At 37.5% G+C, this 19,668-nt stretch overlaps 1 protein-coding gene across 1 annotated transcript in view; it reads left to right on the plus strand.

The window, feature by feature from the left end:
- Cad87A (cadherin-87A) overlaps positions 1–19,668 on the plus strand; it is a 109,210-nt gene that overhangs the window by 78,037 nt on the left and 11,505 nt on the right. Inside the window, 21 exon segments of the mRNA XM_067132564.1 lie at positions 967–1,205; positions 1,695–1,806; positions 2,230–2,385; positions 3,006–3,170; positions 3,731–3,854; positions 4,337–4,528; positions 5,027–5,098; positions 5,101–5,123; positions 6,576–6,737; positions 7,164–7,286; positions 7,801–7,972; positions 8,406–8,578; positions 9,979–10,132; positions 11,034–11,188; positions 12,230–12,416; positions 12,963–13,073; positions 13,828–13,937; positions 15,156–15,353; positions 16,424–16,595; positions 18,087–18,401; positions 19,069–19,188. Coding sequence (XP_066988665.1) covers positions 967–1,205; positions 1,695–1,806; positions 2,230–2,385; positions 3,006–3,170; positions 3,731–3,854; positions 4,337–4,528; positions 5,027–5,098; positions 5,101–5,123; positions 6,576–6,737; positions 7,164–7,286; positions 7,801–7,972; positions 8,406–8,578; positions 9,979–10,132; positions 11,034–11,188; positions 12,230–12,416; positions 12,963–13,073; positions 13,828–13,937; positions 15,156–15,353; positions 16,424–16,595; positions 18,087–18,401; positions 19,069–19,188 — 3,235 coding nt within the window.

Genomic DNA, 19,668 nt, shown 5'->3' on the forward strand with positions numbered 1-19,668 from the left:
AAAATACTTTAGAATTACAGAATAGTTAGGTGAGATTTAACGCACTAATTAAAATCATGTCTATTATGTAATTCAAGAATATTTTGCGGTTTATTTTTTGCAAAATATTTAAATATTTGCAAAAAAGAAAAATTAAGATACTTTAGAATTACAGAATAGTTAGCTGTAATCTAACTTATTGCTAAAAACTATAGCGGACTGTTATGTAATTCTATAGTATTTCGCTTTTCCTTTTCTGTGAATGTTTAAGCTAAACCTACTTCTCTAGATTTTTTTTTAACTTTCTGATCAAAAGGAAAGAAATATCTCTTGAGATAATGAAACGAAATATCGAAAACAGCAGAGGAATAGAAAAGCCAAAAGAGAAAAAAATAACGAGACCAAAAGTGACTTAAATAACCTTTTTTATTTTTCAACCCTTTCCCATACCAGGTCATAGCAGACGAAACCCTGACCAATGAAAAAGCAAAAAAAAAAAAAGATAATAATAACACCAAAAATTACCTAAAAAATTTTTTTTCAAAAGAAACTTTTTCAAAAGAAACTCTGACCAATGAAAAAGCAAAAGAAGAAAAAAGAAAAATAATAAGGCCAAAAATTACCTTAAAAAATTTTTTTTCCAACCCTTTCTAATCGCAGGTCATAGACGAAGAAACCTGACCAATGAAAAAGCAAAAAAAAAAAATAAATAAATAAATAACCATAAGACCAAATATTACCTAAAAAAAGTTTTTTTTAACCCTTTCCAATACCAGGTCATAGCAGACGAAACCCTGACCAATGAAAAAAAAATAAGACCAAAAATTACCTACAAAAATTTTTCTCCCAATCCTTTCCAATCGCAGGTCATAGCCGAAGAAACCTTGACCAATGAAAAAGCAAAAAAAAAAAAAATAATAATAATAATAATAATAAGACCAAAAATTACCTAAAAAAAAATTTTCTCCCAATCCTTTCCAATCGCAGGTCATAGCCGAAGAAACCCTGACCAATCCTCGGTTGTCGTCGACGGCAACCGTGGTGGTGTCGGTCACCGACACGAACGACAATCCTCCCCAGTTCGCCCAAGAGGCCTACACAGCCACGGTGTCGGAGACTGCCTCTCCGGGAACCGTCGTCACGACAATTGTCGCTTCAGACAGGGACACGGGGCAATTCGGCGCTGACGGCATCAAGTACTCGCTGTTTGGCAACGGCGCCGAGAAGTACGTTTTTGATGTTTCCTTGTTTTTTTTTTTTTTTAGTGCTTTTTTTTTTTTGTGTATGTTGTTGTTTCCTTGTTTTGTTTAGTTTTTAAATTTTTGTGTATGCTGTTAATGAGGATGTAACATTTGTACTCGTTGTTTGGCAACGGTGCCGAGAAGTGTGTTTACTTTTGCGTTAACTGTTTTTATAATATTTGTTTTTGGGTATGTTGCTAATGTGGGTATACCATTTGATTAATGGTTTAGTGATCAGCTGTTCATATCGGACGGACTAAAATACCACTGGCTTGACCAGCGAGATTTCAATGCCCAGAGAACTTTGGATGTAAAGTTCAACTTGATAAGAAATTATTAATTTTATAGACAAAATATTTCCCATCACTTTGGTCATATCCGACGTGCCAGCACAATTTAACGATTCTTCCGTCACCCAGCGAGAATCAGACATTATATGATAACATATTAACAAACCTCAATTTTTTTCCAAAGGTTTGAAGTCGACGAAACATCCGGAGTCATCACAGTAGCCTTCTGCGATACACCTGGTCACGGGAACTGCCTTGATTACGAAGAGAGACCGACGTATTTCCTGTCCTTCCAGGTGAGGAGGAAATTCGAATTTGGGTTTATTTGTCACAGACATGCACAGGATACTTTCTCTTATTATTATTATTATTATTATTATTATTATTATTATTATTATTATTATTATTATTATTATTATTATTATTATTATTATTCAGAGGGTGAAGCCTATTCGTATGGAACAAGCCAACAGCAGGGTCCATTGACTTGAAATTCAAGCTTCCAAGGAATGTGGTAATAGGGTTCATCTTCTGAATAATAATAATAATAATAATAATAATAATAATAATAATAATAATAATAATAATAATAACACAAATTTCAATTCATTGGCCCCTGTGGGCTTGTTCTATATGAGTTGGTGTTTATCTTGTGAATAATAATAATAATAATAATAATAATAATAATAATAATAATAATGACAACCTTTTTCCCGAAGGCTACCGACGCAGGAGGCGAAGGACACACCACCGTGGTGCCCGTGAGAGTGTCCCTAGCAGACAGCAACGATAATCCGCCGAAATTCACTCGTCAGCAGTACCGCGCTGTCATCGACGAAGGCGCCGCAGATTTTGACCCGCCCTTAACTGTTAATGTGAGTTTGTAGACTTGTGATGTTTCTCGTTATTTCTAGATTTTTATTTGTCTTTAACTGTTAATGTGAGTTTGCAGATTACAAGTTTTCATCTCCAAATGACTGATAACTACATTTGATTTAAAACGCAATGTTAAACGGCTTTTGAACTCAAAAATTAATTATTGCCTTTTTAATATTGCAAGGTTCACCTCCAAATGACTTATAAACTACATTTTGATTTAAAACGCATCGTTAAGCGATTTTAAGATTGTAAGATTTACTTCCAAATGACTGATAAACTGCATTTTGATTTAAAACGCAATCGTTAAGCGACGTTTCAACTCAGATTCCACGAGAACGGGAGAGCGCGAGAGCTAACAAAAAAATTTCTGACTCACATCAGGATCGAACCCAAGCCTTTCAGTTGTAGGACGAGACCGCTGCCAACCCAGGCACACAAGTCCTTCAATTGAAAGACCAGGATTCGATCCCGATGTGAGTCAGAAATTTTATATATATATATATATATATATATATATATATATATATATATATATATATATATATATATATATATATATATATATATATATATATATATATATATATATATATAAAACCTTTCTGTTTCTCCCTAGGCCGAGGATCCAGACGCCACCTCGCAGATCACGTACAGCCTCGTGGGAGGCGACCCGACAGGACTCTTCGTCATCGACGGCAACTCGGGGAGGATAAGAGTTGCCAATGAGTCTGGTCTCGATATCTCTGACCTCAGGTCAGATCAGATCATTCTGACGGTTGAGGTGAGTTCCGTCCTAATTAAAGGGGTTTGGAGGTCCTCTGTAGTTTGTATCGGGGTTAGAGCTTGACATGTGGCTATCAGGATGGTCATAACTCGAGTATAGTTATTAATTCATAATAATTGCAAGCGAATATGATCTTGCAATGCAGTCGTCCACGGAGTAGAATGCTCACATATGTATGAGAAAATAATTTTTTCTAGTTTCTCATCTAATTGAATAATATCATCATTATGGTAATTCATGGCTGTATAATATAGTAATGTATTCATAATTTAAACTCGTTCTCCATACTCATTGCAGTCTTAACCTATGGTTACTTCAAATTCAGTGTCAGGTCAGATATCTCATGGGGTACTTGGCGGAAAAAGATTGAGAACCGCTTTATCTGGAGCTTATTCTCTTTAGGCCTATGCTGATGATATTACCTCCTATTCGTAAGCTACTGATGGCAATATTGGCATGCAAGGTCTCACTCTTCCCGGGCAAATAATAGCAACAGTCAAAACTAACACCTTCAAGAAATTCTACCCTTATTTTTCACTGATCACTTTATTCCCTAGGCTAACGACGGCGAGGGTTCCCACACGGCCAATGTCCGTGTGTCTGTAAGGGACGCCAACAACAATTCTCCCGTCTTCAGCAAAAGCCTCTACGTGGCGCATGTCCAGGAGAACTCGGCTCCTGGTGAGAATTAGACCTACTTTTGTTTTCTGTTTGGCATTGGTGATGTGTCTGGTTTGTGCTTATTAATCGAGTTATTTTTCATTAATTTTGCTAAATTCTGACATTAATTTTCTTTCAAATTGTGCGATGAGAATTCACAGCTGTTTAAGGATAGGCCTATGAAGTTTACCTTTTACAATTATTTTTGGCTAGCTAGTGTTGATTTATCTATTTCTTCCTACTGTAATTATTTTGATTAAAGTACATTAATTTGATCTTCCGTTAAGCTTATGCAAATAACCGAAGGCTAATTTATTTTTTTGTGAATATACTATGTGCAATTATTTGCTCCTTTTTTGTATATATAAACTCTCCCTCAATTCCTCCCCTCTCTCTCTCTCTCTCTCTCTCTCTCTCTCTCTCTCTCTCTCTCTCTCTCTCTCTCTCTGTACACACACACGCACCCACACATCTTTATTACCCTTGTTCGTTCTCGTCGCCAGGCAGCCTAGTCGAACAAGTATCAGCCAGCGATGCCGACACAGGTGCCAACGCCCAAATCTCGTACCGCATCCAGCGCGGCGGTTACGACGACTTCGCCCTCAACCCAGAGAACGGAGCGGTAACCGTCGCCCGGAAGCTGGACTACGACAAGAGACAGAGCTACGACATCGTGGTCGTAGCTTCTGACGGAGGTAAGAATTTTGCGACTCATATTGGCTCACTGTCGAGTTCTGCGTCTTGGTTTAAATACCCTTCGATTTGGGCGGTTTTGTCGGTTGCTGGATCTTGAAACTGAGACTATCTCCGTGTCGCTGTGTCTCTCCTCACCGACTGATTGTTTTTTTAATGTTATATGGCGTCACAAAGTCTGTGGGCTTTAAGTCAGGGAGATTTTGGTTAGGTTACGTGTTTATATGTATTTTTAGGTGTAATTAAATGGACTGCATTGTAGAGAAGATCGAGGAATTTTGTAAAATTTAGCTTTTTTGTGTTGAGTGAAGGCCGCATGGGATACCTATGCACCATTTTCCAGTGTAATTCAATTTCTTGGTGTTCTGTGGTAGCATGAAGGCTCTTCATAGTAGCTCGTACGTAAAGGTAAAACAAATATAAATAGATATATACTTATTTGTGCTTCTAAATGTATTTGACAGTTTATTTACTTGCTTTCTTCAATCCTCTTCATCCAGGCATTCCCAAGCTGACATCAACGAGCACGCTGACTGTCAGCGTCATCAACAACAATGACAAAAGCCCCTACTTCACCCCACCACTCAGAGAACTCAGGTAGGACAAAAGAGACTTTTGGTTCTTGGCTAATAAAAGCTAAAGATTAATTGTTTTACCCAGAAGGGTCTACTCCGTGGGGGGTTAGTGCCGTTAGCGCACCTCACGCAGTGCACTGTAGGCATTACTTAGGGTTCTTTGCAGCGTCCCTTCGACCCATAGCTGCAACCCCTTTCATTCTTTTTATTATACCTCCGTTCGTATTCTCTCTCTTCCATCTTGCTATCCACCCTCTCCTAACAATTGTTTCACGGTGCAACTGCGAGGTCTTTCTCTTGTCACACCTTTCAAAACTTTCTGTTCTCAGTTTCCCTTTCAGCGCTGAATGACTTCATAGGTCCCAGTGCTTGGCCTTTGGCCTAAATTCTATAAGTATTCCATTCCATTCCCAGAAGGGTCATACAGTAATTGAATGATGGAAAAATTTTTTAGCTTTTTTTTTTTTGTATTGAAACTGGGTTTGTTGAATCTTTTTCCAAAATAAATAGACGGTTTTTTTTATAATTTTTTTCCTCTCAAAGACCAAAAATATTTGTTGAATTTCTCAGAATGCTAAAATTTGTTTTTTTTTTATTCTTTATTTGCAAATAATATAGGTTAATTATTTGTCCATTTTCCATCAAGAAGCTAATTATTATTTTTACAAAAATTTCTTGTAAGAGTAATATATAACAGTTTTGAATATTTTATCTTCAAAATTATTAAAATAAGTGATGATTATTTTTGGTGCATTTTTTCTTCAGAAATCTAAAGATTATTTTACGTAAATTTCTTCTAAGAGATAAATAAACAATTTTGAACATTTCATCTTCAAAAGTATTATAAATAAAAGTGATGATTATTTTTGGTGCACTTTTCCTTCAAAACGCTAAAAATTATTTTTAATCTTAACCTTCTAAAGAGATAAAACATCAGTCTCGAATATTTTATCTCCAAAAGTATTGTAAATCAAATGATGACAGCTAACATGAAAACCTGGCTGAATAACAGTCTTGAATATTCTATCTTCACAAGTATTGCAAATACAGTGGACCTATTCGCGGATTTCTCTGTGGAACATATTTACACATTATTCTCGGAAAATTCGCCCATTCGCGGTATTTTGCATGGAGAAATATTTACAAATTACTGTATTTTCACATCATTTGCGTGACTAAATGCACTTTTTGCCATAAAGCTATTAAAATATTCAGGTATGAGCATTTTTAGAAGGTGTTTCGGTGCTTTGAACTATCAGATTAGGCAGTTATAAGCGTTTTTAGATCGGTTTTAAGTATTCGGGGATTTTAGCTATTCGCGGAGGTAGGCTGGCTAATGGTAGGCTCCCCCTCATGAATACCAGACGTCAACTAAAGTGATACTGTAATTATGAAAACTTTGCTATACGATATTTTATTGAGAGGATACGTCGCTTGCCAACAAAAATGGAAAATGAACAATTGATCATCACAGGTATCCGAAGATGTCGCCCCTGGCACGACGTTCTACACGTTATCTGCAAAAGACCCTGACGTGGTAGGCGATATAGGCCTAGTCTTCGGCGTGGAGCTTCCTGTTTCCGCCGTGGATGCCGACGGTCAGCCCGTGGAAGGCCCTTCGAGAGATGTCCTTGCTGTAAGTGTGTCCCTCTATCTGTCTATCTGTCTGTCTGTCTGTCTATCTGCCTAAAGGTAAAGATATGTGACATTACATTTTTATCCGTTTTTTAATTTCTAAGATGATTTTTCTTTTCTAATAACTGATTTCTTCTTTCTGTATTTCATATTACCTTCTGTTACTTCTTTCCAATGAACGCCATATTCTTTGGATGCTTGAATTTCAAGTCAATGGCCCCTTTTGTGGGCTTGTTCCATATGGAAAGAGTTAATCTTCTGAGTAATATTGATAATGATCCTCAAAAATATCTGTTCCTTTTATAAAGATTCTCCAGCAATTTTCACACCAAAACTGCATCTGGTCCTTCCCAGTGACCTCAGGATGTGTTTTTTTTTTACAGGTGCATCTTATGTACTCTAGCAAATTCTTTCATCTCAATTGCAGGAAATGTTTGTGATCGACCCGCAGTCTGGAACAGTCACCGTGGCTGGGCCGCTGGATCGTACCATGGCAACCGAGGTCACTTTTGATGTCACTGTGACTGATATCTCGGCTACACCACCTCAGGTAAGATAGGTCACCTGTAATTAAACCTGTTAGAAATGAGGGTAGACTGTGATCAGCCATATTTAGGCCTAGAATCGCTTGCTTGTTAGCTTATGCTGGATCAGCTGTCAGTTGACCTGTGATCAACTGGACTGGAGCTCTTAATCAATAATCAGTTGCATTTTGATTGGCTGCTAGTTGACATGGAAGTCATGATGAGCTGTTAATTGCCCATGCAGTTATTCTAGAGCTCTTGAACAGCTATTATTAGGCCTTTTATTAGCTACTAGTTGTCCTAGAAGTCGTGATCAGCTTCTTAGATCTCTTGAGCACCCATAACTGGGCCTGTGATTAGCTATAAGTTGACCTGGAAGTCGCGATTGGCTATTATTTGGCCTTTTTAGTTATTCTGAAGCTCTTGAGCAGCTACTGCTGGACTCTTAATGGGCCATTAATCAACTCTTGAGCTCTTGATCTGCTAATGTCTGAAACTGATTCCTCACAAATGACTTAATTTTAACTCCTCCTTGTTCAGGTCGGCCGAGGACACCTAGTGATCACCATAGTGGACGTCAACGATTTTCCGCCCATTTTCCCCCCACCGTGGAGCCCAGAATCACCCTCCATTCACGTCACTGTTGCCGAGGAGCTGCCCAGAGGGTCCTTGCTAACGACCATCACTGCTTCTGATGTTGATTCTAATATAGGTGAGTGTTTTAGGTGATTGTTTGCGTGTAGAAGGCTTGTCTAGGTAGTCAGAAGGTGACTTGAATTATACAAACTGATATTGTGATATATTTTTACGAAAAAATTTAGTCTTTTGAAGTTGTAAAAGAAATCGAAAAATATAAGTTCCGTTCTGTACATTTTTTTATCTGAATTCTCAGAAAGTTAAGGAAAGAGGTTCCTTTAATTTTACACTTTTTCTTAAGTGTAGTTCGTCCCAGGAAGCAATTTATTCATGCAAGGTTAGAAGAGTAACACGCACAGTAAAAATATTTACCAGTTGCTGAAAAAGAAACTGAAGAATCTAAGTTACGTTCTGTATATTTATTTATATCTAAATTCACTGAAAGTTAGGGAAAGAAAGTTACTTTAATAAATAAAATCTTTAATTTATTCTTTTTTCGTGAATTACAGGCGGGTATTCACTAGCCAACCCTTCTGAACACTTCGCTCTGGACAACGCCACTGGAGTGGTGACAGTCAAGTCAAGACTGGACTACGAAACCCAGCCAGAACTCAGCTTTGTGGTCGTCGCTCACGACACTGGTGTTCCCACTCTCTCTGCAACGACTACAGTCATTGTTGAGGTAAATGACAGTAGCAGGCTTCTTATAATCTGTGTCAGTATGTCAATACAATCCTCTTTGAGGTAAATGACGGCAGCGGGCCTCCTGTAATCTGTGTCAGTACAGTCTTCTTCACTGTCCATTTCCTGATAACTAAGGGTCGGCTCCTTTCCTCCTTTCTTGCCTTAAATCTTCTGCTGAAAACCCTTATGGAAAGAGTCAATAGACTATACACCCAAGAGGGTTGTAACCTGTATCACTATAATCTTCTTCAGTGTCCATTCTCTGATAATTCGAGGTCGACTCCTTTCTTCCTTTCTTGCATCAGACCTCCAGCTGAAAATCCTTATGAACAGTCAACCCAGAGGTTAAAGGGAAATCAGAGACAAGCTATAGGAAATGGTGATAAATAATTAAGCACGAGGAAACGGAAAATAAAAATTACACCTGAAATTCAGGAGACTTAAGGAGCAGAGAGCTTCAATATTTGGAGATCAGAAGAGTCCACAGCTACACTAGGGCTCAACTATTCTACGTTTTAGTTATAGCCAAGATCAAACTCCAAACTGAGTATTATTAAACCTGATACCTGTCAGCCGTATATTCCTCTTCTTCTTCCATCCATTTGTTTTCTCGAACTTGTTTCAGTTACAGTATAATTTTTCTCATTCCCTCTGAATTTGTCTTTTAAGCTATGATTAATTTGTCTGCTAGACTTGTGGAATCTGAAGCAGTTATATTATATTATATTATCTTCAGGACACAGACGATTATAGATGCGGATCAGCTGATAAGAGTTTTTAGGGCAAATACAAGAAATTATCAAAAACAGAGAATGTTGTGCGATTGGAACCTCAAAAGCTCAAGCGATGATGCAACGCATCACTACCCTGAAGCAATTCTGTAATTCATAGTTTACTTACATTTTTATTTACTTATTTATTTGTTAATTCCTTTTCTCTTTTTTCTGATGTCCTCTTTTTGTATTTCCCATTGCCTGTTACTTCTTTCGAATGAACACCATATTTTTTGGAAGTTTGAATTTCATGTCAAAGGCCCCTTTGGTGGGCTTCTTTCATATGAATAGGGTTGATCTTCTGAATAATAATAATAATAATAATAATAATAATAATAATAATAATAATAATAATAATAATAATAATAATAATAATACTTGAGTTTCAAGTTAATGGATCCCGTGGGCTTGTTCCAAATGAATAGGGGTTCATCTTTTAATAATAATAATAATAATAAAAATAATAATAATATTTATAGAAACCCCAACATTTAAGTCAAAAGATAAACAGGTTTAACATGAATAGCAAAAATTAAATAACTATAGTAATACCAAAATGAAAAATACTACTGATAAACAGATGAACCATGACTGGCAAAATAAAAACTATTGCTGTTTATTTCAGCTGGAAAACATCAACGACGAGGAACCAGTGTTCAGTGAGGCTGTTTACGACGCCGAAGTGGCTGAGAATTCTCCTCCAGGAACCTCCGTGATCACGGTCAAGGCCACAGACGCAGATAAAGGAGAATTTGGGGTAGTCACGTATTCTCTTGCCGGTAAGTATTTTTGGGGCGTCAGTTTGGTTTTGGGAAGGTACTACGGTGTGTCTGTTAAATAAAAGCTGTTGCCAAAGTTGTGTTTGGTATTAGGAAGGACTACAGTGTGTCTGTTAAATAAAAGCTGTTGGCAAAGTTGTGTTTGGTTTTGGGAAGGTACTACGGTGTGTCTGTTAAATAAAAACTGTTGCCAAAGTTGTGTTTGGTTTTGGGAAGGTACTACGGTGTATCTGTTAAATAAAAGCTGTTGCCAAAATTGTGTTTGGTTTTGGGAAGGTACTACGGTGTGTCTGTTAAAAAAATAAAAGCTGTTGCCAAAGTTGTGTTTGGTATTAGGAAGGTACTACTGTGTGTCTGTTAAATAAAAGCTGTTGCCAAAGTTGTTTGGTTTTGGGAAGGTACTACGGTGTGTCTGTTAAATAAAAACTGTTACCAAAGTTTAGTTTGGTGTAGGAAAGGTACGGTCGGTTATATAGAAGTGTATCTATTTTGAAAAGCTGTTACTAAAGTTTTGTTTAGTATAGGAAAGGTACAATCAATCATATAGAAGTGTATCTATTTTAAAAAGCTGTTGCCAAAGTTTTGTTTGGTACAGGAAAGGTGCAGTCAGTCATATAAAAGTGTATCTATTAAAAAAAAGCAGTTACCATACATACCAGACACTTATTTTAAAAGATTCCCACTCTGATTTATAGACATAAAAAAGACGTGTTTTTAGAGTAAGCTCATTTTGAATACAGTACTTTGAATTCTGTAACAAGACTTTAGTAAGTCTACGTCTATGCAAGCTGATTATTAGCATATGTATCTAGTGAATAATAAAAAAAATATATTATATTTAAAAAAATGTTTTTCCTAAGACCACTGAAAAATAAGTCCTTTCGTTCCTTCTCTACTGTAGGTGACCATCACGAGCACTTTGCTATCGACCGAAGCGGCTTGGTCACGGTACGTAACGGCGCCTTGCTGGACAGGGAGACCTTGGCAGGCGTTGTCCTTCGTGTGGTAGCGACGGACACGGCTCCTGAGAACCAGCGCCGACAGTCCTCCGTTCCTGTGAGTGGTTGGGGAATTTGCCGTGAAGTCTAAGGGATGATGAGAGGTGTTTTAGATGTTGTAATGACGCGCCTGTTTTGATTTCATTTAAGATTTGTTGTAATTTATTTAGTATCTTCATACTAGCAGTGAAAAGATGACAGTAATGCTTATAAAGTTTGTAATATACAGAGAAAATATAATAGTCTATGTTTAAATGGCCCTTTGCATGATAAACTTCTTGTTTCATCATCACTGATGGCCCCTAGTGGGGTAGCGCCGTCAGTGCACCTCATGCGGTGCACTGTAGGCAATACTTGAGGTTCTTTGCAGCGTCCCTTCGGTCCCTAGCTGCAACCCCTTTCATTCCTTTTACTGTACCTCCATTCATATTCTTTTTCTTCCATCTTGCATCTTGCTTTCCACCTTCTCTTTCGACTATCAATTTCCCTTTCAGCGCTGAATGACCTCATAGGTCCCAGTGCTTGGCCTGTGGCCTAAACTCGATGTTCCATTCCATATTCCATTCCATCTTCACTGTGTAAAGACAGGATTTTAATTCAAGTATTCCAAAATTTGGATGTTTCTAATCTGCCTTCGTTCCACATTCACCAGAAGTCTGATCGCTGTTTGCCAGACTTCTGGTAATGTTTCTCATTTTCCTGCAGTTACACATCGACATGTTGCTCGTCAGACTTCTGGTAATGTTTCTTAATATTCTGCAGTTTACATACTGTCATATTGTTTCACCAGACTTCTGGTAATGTTTCTTAATACTCCTGCAGTTACACACTTTCATATTGTTTCACCAGACTTCTGGTAATGTTTCTTTCTTCCTCCAGTAACATTTTGTCATATTATTTCACCAGACATCTGCTAATGTTTCTCAATCTTCCTCCAGACGTCATATTGTTTCACCAGACTTCTGGTAATGTTTCTTCATACTCCTGCAGTTACAAACTGTCTACCAGACGTCTGGTGATGTTTCTCAGTCTTCTTCCAGTTACATTTTGTCATACTGTTTCACTACACTTTTAGTAATGTTTCTCTATACTCCTGCAGTTACACATCGTCATAACTGACATGAACGACCACGGCCCAGCCTTCAGCCAGAAGTCGTACTCCGCCAGCGTCGTGGAGAACCTGCCCATTGAACCTGCCGCCCCAATCGTCCAGGTCACCGCCCACGACGACGACGAGGGCTTGAACTCTCTCATCAGATATGTCATCACTGAAGGCAACGAAGAAGGTGCGCATGCGCCACCCTTGTACTTATGGAGTTCTCGTTTGATTTTTTTGTTTTTGAAGCCTTTAGAAGTTTTAGTCCCTTTTTTGTGTTTTTAGAAGCTTTTAGGCTGTTTTTTCTATGTTTTTGAAGTTTTTAGTCCCTTTTCTGTAATTTTGTCAAGGAAGGAAAGCTAAGCTAAAAGATATTGTATTGCAGATATGTAGTTTCTGTTATTAAAATGTCAAAATCTTGAGGTAGGTGGAGTTACAGGAACATAAAAACTACTCTGTAAAAAGCTTTATAAATCTATCCAGCTAATTTTATGTACATTTATTTATGAAGTACTTTAATCTACTGTACATTACAGAAACTTTCTACATCACTTTTATGTACATTTATTTATGAAGTACTTTAATCTACTGTACATTACAGAACACTTTCTACCTCACTTTTATGTACATTTATTTATGAAGTACTTTAATCTACTTCAGAACACTGTACATTTATTTATGAAGTCCTGAAACAGAACACTTTCTCTCACTTTTGAAAGTCAACTCTTTCTTCCAGGTGCCTTCTACCTGGATCCTGAAAGCGGCATCTTGTACCCTGCTACTGAACTTGTAGCCAAGCAGACTAAATATAACCTCACTATAGTAGCCAGAGATCTCAACGGCACAGGTAAGGAACTGGTATTGAAAGTGTGGAAATACCTGTGATACATAGAACTAATATTAGAAACACCTGCTATACATAGTACTAGTATAATTAGAAACACTTGTGATACATAGTACTAGTATCATTAGAAACACTTGTGATACATAGTACTAGTGTAATTAGAAGCATCTGTGATACACAGTACTAGTATAATTAGAAACACTTGCGATACATATACTAGTATAATTAGGAACACTTGTAATACATAGTACTAGTATTATTAGAAACACTTGTGATGGTTAGTACTAGTATAATTAGAAACACTTGTGATACATAGTACTAGTATAATTAGGAACACTTGTGATAGTACTAGTATAATTAGGTACTAGTGTACTAGTATTATTAGAAACACTTGTGATAGATAGTACTAGTATTATTAGAAACACTTGTGATAGATAGTACTAGCATAGTTAGAAGCATCTGTGATACATAGAACTAGAATAATTAGAAACACTTGTGATTCATAGTGCTATTAGAAACACTTGTGATACATAGTAGTAGTATAATCAGAAACACTTGTGATACATAGTACTAGCATAATTAGAAGCACCTTTGATACATAGTACTAGTATCATTAAAAGTACCCGGAATACGTTGTACAGTCATAATTAGACCTGCAGTACAAAGTACTAGATTTAAACTGCGCTGTTATACTCAACATTTTCATAACCTAATGGATGAATTGATATATTTAGAGGTGCTTGATTTTAATTGACAGGTGAATACAGCGACGTGGCAACAGTGGAGATTACAGTGTTGCCACAGAACCAACACAAACCGAAGTTCCTCTCCCCTGCCCTGCCCAATGCGACGGTTCCCGTGAAAGAGGTCAGTAAAATACCCTCTAGATTCCTTGATTTTATATCGTTTCTAGTTTCTTATAGTATTGTAGTTTTTCTAGTACAGGTTAATGGCTTCCTTATCCAGCTTTCCAGGTGCTGGAAAATGTGAATGGCCGTTTGTATATAAAACACTCACAAAGTCCTTTAAAGTAATCTTTATTGAGCTTCTTTCGGAATATATTTTTAATATTTGAAAGAGGAAGAAGGACTGTCCAGCTGAACACTAGATAAGAATTTCTTTTAACAGCTTTGTGAGTTTGTTTTTATAAAATTTTCTTTTAACTGTTTTGTGAGTTTTTGCATAAAATTTTCTTATAACTGTTTTGTGAATTTTGTATAAAATTTATTTTAACTGTTTTGTGTTTTGACAAAAAAAATTATTTTAACAGTTTTGTGAGTTTTGTATAAAATTTATTTTAACTGTTTTGTTTTTAAAAAAAATTATTTTAACTGTTTTGTGGGTTTTAGTGTGAAATTTTCTTTTTAACTGTTGTGTGATTTTTTTTTTAATTTCTGTAAACTATTTTGTGAGTTTTTGTATAAAATTTTAAACGCAAAGAATATTTGGATATTTTAAAGTACCATTTTTTTGCTTCGTATTGTTTCTTTGTTTGCTAAAATTATACTTTTGTGAAACTATTTAACGATAACCTTTTTCCTTGTATAAAAACTTTTGATCTGCAGTGCAACAATGTTGTCACTGCTATGGATATTTTAATCAATACATTTGATGATAACCTTTGACCTTCATTTGACGATAACTGCCCTTTGCATTTGAGCTTATGACCTTTGCATTTGATCAACCTTTGCCCTTTAATTTGATAACCTTTGACCTTCCTTGCTTCAGAACTGGAGCTCTGCAGTGCAACAGGTGTTGTCACTGCTATAGAGCTTATAGTTCTGTGATCAGTGCATTTGACAAACCTTTGACCTTTGCATTTGATGATAACCTTTGACCTTCCTTGCTTTGGAGCTCTGCAGTGCAACCACTGCTATGCCCTTACCTTCTGCAGTGCATTTGACGATAACCTTTGACCTTTGCATTTGACGATAACCTTTGACCTTCCTTGCTTCAGAACTGGAGCTCTGCAGTGCAACAGATGATTGTCACTGCTATAGAGCTAATACCTTCTGTGATCAGTGCATTTGACGATAACCTTTGACCTTTGCATTTGACGATAACCTTTGACCTTCCTTGCCTCAGAACTGGAGCTCTGCAGTGCAACAGGTGATTGTCGTGGAGGCAGAAGACAAGGACACAGGGGCCAATGGAGAAGTGAGGTATCACATCCGAATTGGTGAGGATAATGTCCAGGACACACCCGAGTTCCATCTGGATCCAATCACCGGCGTGCTGTCGACCAAACTCGTATTGGACAGGGAGGAACAACACAAGTATGAGGTAACTGAATGAGGTTCTAAACAAGTGGTTTGGAACAACACAAGTATGAGGTAACTGAATGAGGTTCTAAACAAGTGGTTTGGAACAGCACAAGTATGAGGTAATTGAATGAGGTTCTAAACAAGTGGTTTGGAACAACACAAGTATGAGGTAATTGAATGAGGTTCTAAACAAGTGGTTTGGAACAGCACAAGTATGAGGTAATTGAATGAGGTTCTAAGCAAGTGGTTTGGAACAATACAAGTATGAGGTAACTGAATGAGGTTCTAAACAAGTGGTTTGGAACAGCACAAGTATGTAATTGATTGAGGTTCTAAGCAAGTGGCATTTAACTGAATGAGGTTCTAAACAAGTGGTTTGGAACAGCACAAGTATTAATTGAATGAGGTTCTAAGCAAGTGGTTTGGAACAACACAAGTATGAGGTAACTGAATGAGGTTCTAAACAAGTGGTTTGGAACAACACAAGTGTGAGGTAACTGAATGAGGTTCTAAACAAGTGGTTTGGAACAACACAAGCATGAGGTAATTGAATGAGGTTCTAAGCAAGTGGTTTGGAACAACACAAGTATGAGGTAACTGAATGAGGTTCTAAACAAGTGGTTTGGAACAACACAAGTATGAGGTAACTGAATGAGGTTCTAAACAAGTAGTTTGGAACAACACAAGTATGAGGTAACTGAATGAGGTTCTAAACAAGTGGTTTGGAACAACACAAGTGTGAATAGATTTTGATGTGTAAAGTATGCGAGTCATAATAACAGTGTTTATTTGTGCAGTTTAAGACATGAGGTATTGGTTATGTTGTGATCTGTATTTTGTAAATTATATAATTACTGTATTTAATCATTTATATTTTATTACACGTATCACTGTCATTGCCAACATTACAGATCCTCAAAGTGTGATTCACCTTATTCGATAAATATCTCAGACCGAAATAAACTCGTTGTTTTTCAAATTTCGAACTGACAGTCACAATTCCACTGATGGTCATTTTCTATGACGAATCTACTGATTTTTCAAAACACCTGAAATGTTTCTCATCGTTCCAATCTCTTCCTCTCGCAGCTTGTTCTTGTGGCCAAGGATCAAGGATCCCCCATATCCTACGAAACCCTGAGGTTCCTGACGGTCCTTTTGGAGGACGTCAACGACAACCGCCCTGTCTTCCCCAAGAACGACATGTCCCAGGCTTACAGGTTCTCAATCGTAGAGAACGCTGCCAAACACACGTTGATCGGTTAGTGAGATTTCTGGGGAGTCTTGAGGTTCCATCTTTTGAGTGAATTAATGTTTATGTCTGTTTGACCTCCCAGTGGGTGTTTTTAATTGATTTTCCTATTTCAGTATTCCACGTAACATTTTATATCTCTTTGATTGTCAAGAAGTTTCATCTTTGAGTGAATCAGTATCTAAGTCTGAATCAGTATCAAAGTCTATTTGACCTCCCAGTGACTATTTGTCACTGGGAATTTTTCTATTTCTGTATTCCACGTAACATTTTCTACTTCTCTAAGTATTAGTAAGTTTCATCTATAAGTGAATTAATATTTATGTCTGTTTGGCCTCCCAGTGAATGTTTTTAATTAATTTTTTTTTCTGTATTCCATGTAACATTTCCTTATCTCTTTGAGTGTCAACAAGTTTCATCTTTGAGTGAATCAATATCTGAGTTTATTGGACCTCCCAGTGAATGTTTTTGATTAATTTTTGTTTCTGTATTCCATGATACATTTCCTTACCTCTTTGAGTGTCAAGAAGTTCCATATTTGAGTGAACTAATATTTATGTTTATTTGACCTCCCAGTGACTATTTTTAATTAATTTTTGTTTCTGTATTCCATGAAACATTTCTTAATCTCTTTGATTGTCGAGAAGGGAAACCATCCTGCCGAGAGAGACACAAGTTATAGGGAAAGGTGATAAATGAATAGAAATATGAGGGAAGGGAAAATAAAAGAGATACGCCTGAATTCAGGTGAGGTCTGCTTTCTGCTGACTTCTGGTGAATTCAGGTGTATCGGTTTCATTTCCTGATCCCTCATATTTTTATTCATTTATCGCCATTTCTCTCTCTCTCTCTCTCTCTCTCTCTCTCTCTCTCTCTCTCTCTCTCTCTCTCTCTCTCTCTCTCTCTCTTCTTTCTGCTGACTTCTCGTGAATTCAGGTGTATCGGTTTCATTTCCTGTTCCCTCATATTTTTATTCATTTATCGCCATTTCTCTCTCTCTCTCTCTCTCTCTCTCTCTCTCTCTCTCTCTCTCTCTCTCTCTCTCTCTCTCTCTCTGCTGACTTCCAGTGAATTCAGGTGTATAGATTTCAATGCTTGATCCCTCATATTTTTATTCATTTATCACCTTTCCTTTAAACTTCTCTCTCTCTCTCTCTCTCTCTCTCTCTCTCTCTCTCTCTCTCTCTCTCTCTCTCTCTCTCTCTCTCTCTCTCTCCAGGCTGATTTCCCTTTGGAGCACTCTTGGGTTTATATAAGTCTGGTGAATCTGTTCGTAAGGGTTTTCAGCTGAAGATTTATATACAAATAGAAAGAAAAATTTTTAGGACACTTTTTCAAGCTAATTTTTTTTTATTTAATTGAGCTTCATTTCGATATTTAGGTTTTCAGCTGAAGATTTCAGGAATGAAGAAGAGAAAGAATGGTCAGGATACTTTTTTAAAGTTTATTTTTGTTTACTGAAATGAATTTCGTTACCACATTTAACAAATGTTCATCCAGGTCAGCTGGTCGCAAAGGACCCGGACGCGGGAATCAACGCCAAGATCTTCTACTACTTCGTCGCCGGCAACGACCACGAGAGCTTCTACCTGGACAAGCTCCACGGCAACCTGTACACCAACGCCGTCCTCGACAGGGAGCAGAATGCCTCCTACACCCTCGTGGTGAAGGCGACGAACGACCCCAATTTCATCATCGACCCCAGCCAGGAGGTCGTCTACGACGAAACAGATCCGACACTGGCCATCGTCAGTGTCACAATTGAGGATGAAAATGACACGCCGCCGAGGTTCACCAGGGAGGTTTACTACGCTGGTGAGTAGCTGCAGAACCCTTAGCTCAGAGGTTCAACAGGGAGGTTTACTACGCTGGTGAGTAGTTGCAGAACCCATAGCTCAGGGTTTACTACACTGGTGAGTAGTTGCAGAACCCTTAGCTCAGAGGTTCAACAGGGAGGTTTACTACACTGGTGAGTAGCTGCAGAACCCTTAGCTCAGAGGTTCAACAGGGAGGTTTACTACACTGGTGAGTAGCTGCAGAACCCTTAGCTCAGAGGTTCAACAGGGAGGTTTACTACGCCGGTGAGTAGCCAGAACCCTTAGCTCAGATTTTTTTAAAGTTATTTCCTGTATTTTTTGAAGAGGGAGGGCCAGTGGGAAGTGCAACTTAGTGCCCGTTACTTGTCCAGGCCAGAAGAGCACGGAAAGAACGACGGGGCTTTAACACGAAGGAAAGGATAATCTTTAATAAAATATCCAGCCAGTCCAACTAGTAGCTTTTTTAAAGCACAGACAGCTAATACCCCCATGAACAAGTATCTTAATACTAATTACTTTTGCTGTTTGTTGAAAAGTGTGCAAACTAAACTTCTATAGATGTAGAAAAATAGTTTGTTTTGTTTTGAAGTCTTCCAGAAATGAAATTGTGATATTTTAAAAGTATTTTATATTTGAATATAGGGAAAAAAACTTTCTCTCTGTAGGTGTGTCTCACGAGGCCGAAGTAGACCGTTTCGTCCGGATGGTCAGGGCTGTGGATGGAGACGCAGGCCTCAATGGCACCCTCTCCTATTCCATCAGGGCATCGAATCTGTTCCGTCCAAGTGAGTATTGATTAATGTTAAATTACGATATTAATTAAGTATATTAACGTGAAGATAACTAGTTTTACATGGAATGAGATTTATAAAAACCTCAAGCTTAGCACACAATGACGAATTGATCTGTCTGCAAAATAAAACAAAAGAAAACTGTGTTTTTGTTATGAAATCTCTGCTATGTTCCTTTTTAGAAAGGAATTTAGAAAGCACAGTAACAGGAGAACAGTAAATGCTTCAGTTTTCGTACGCATGTGTAACTGAATACCAGCTCTCCCCTTTTTTTCCTTGCAGGTGAAACCAAATCTCCCCTTATTTCTGTGTACCTAAGTAGCATATCTCCTCTTTTTTCTGTGTAACTGAATACCAAGTCTCCTCTTTTTCTGTTTAACTAAGTAGCAAATCTCCTCTTTCTTTTGTGTACCTGAATATCAAATCTCTTTTTCTGTGTAACTAAGTACCAAATCTCCCCTTTTTCTGTGTAAC

This window comes from Macrobrachium rosenbergii, chromosome 31, assembly GCF_040412425.1.
Source record: "Macrobrachium rosenbergii isolate ZJJX-2024 chromosome 31, ASM4041242v1, whole genome shotgun sequence".
In the NCBI taxonomy this organism is placed as follows: domain Eukaryota; kingdom Metazoa; phylum Arthropoda; class Malacostraca; order Decapoda; family Palaemonidae; genus Macrobrachium; species Macrobrachium rosenbergii.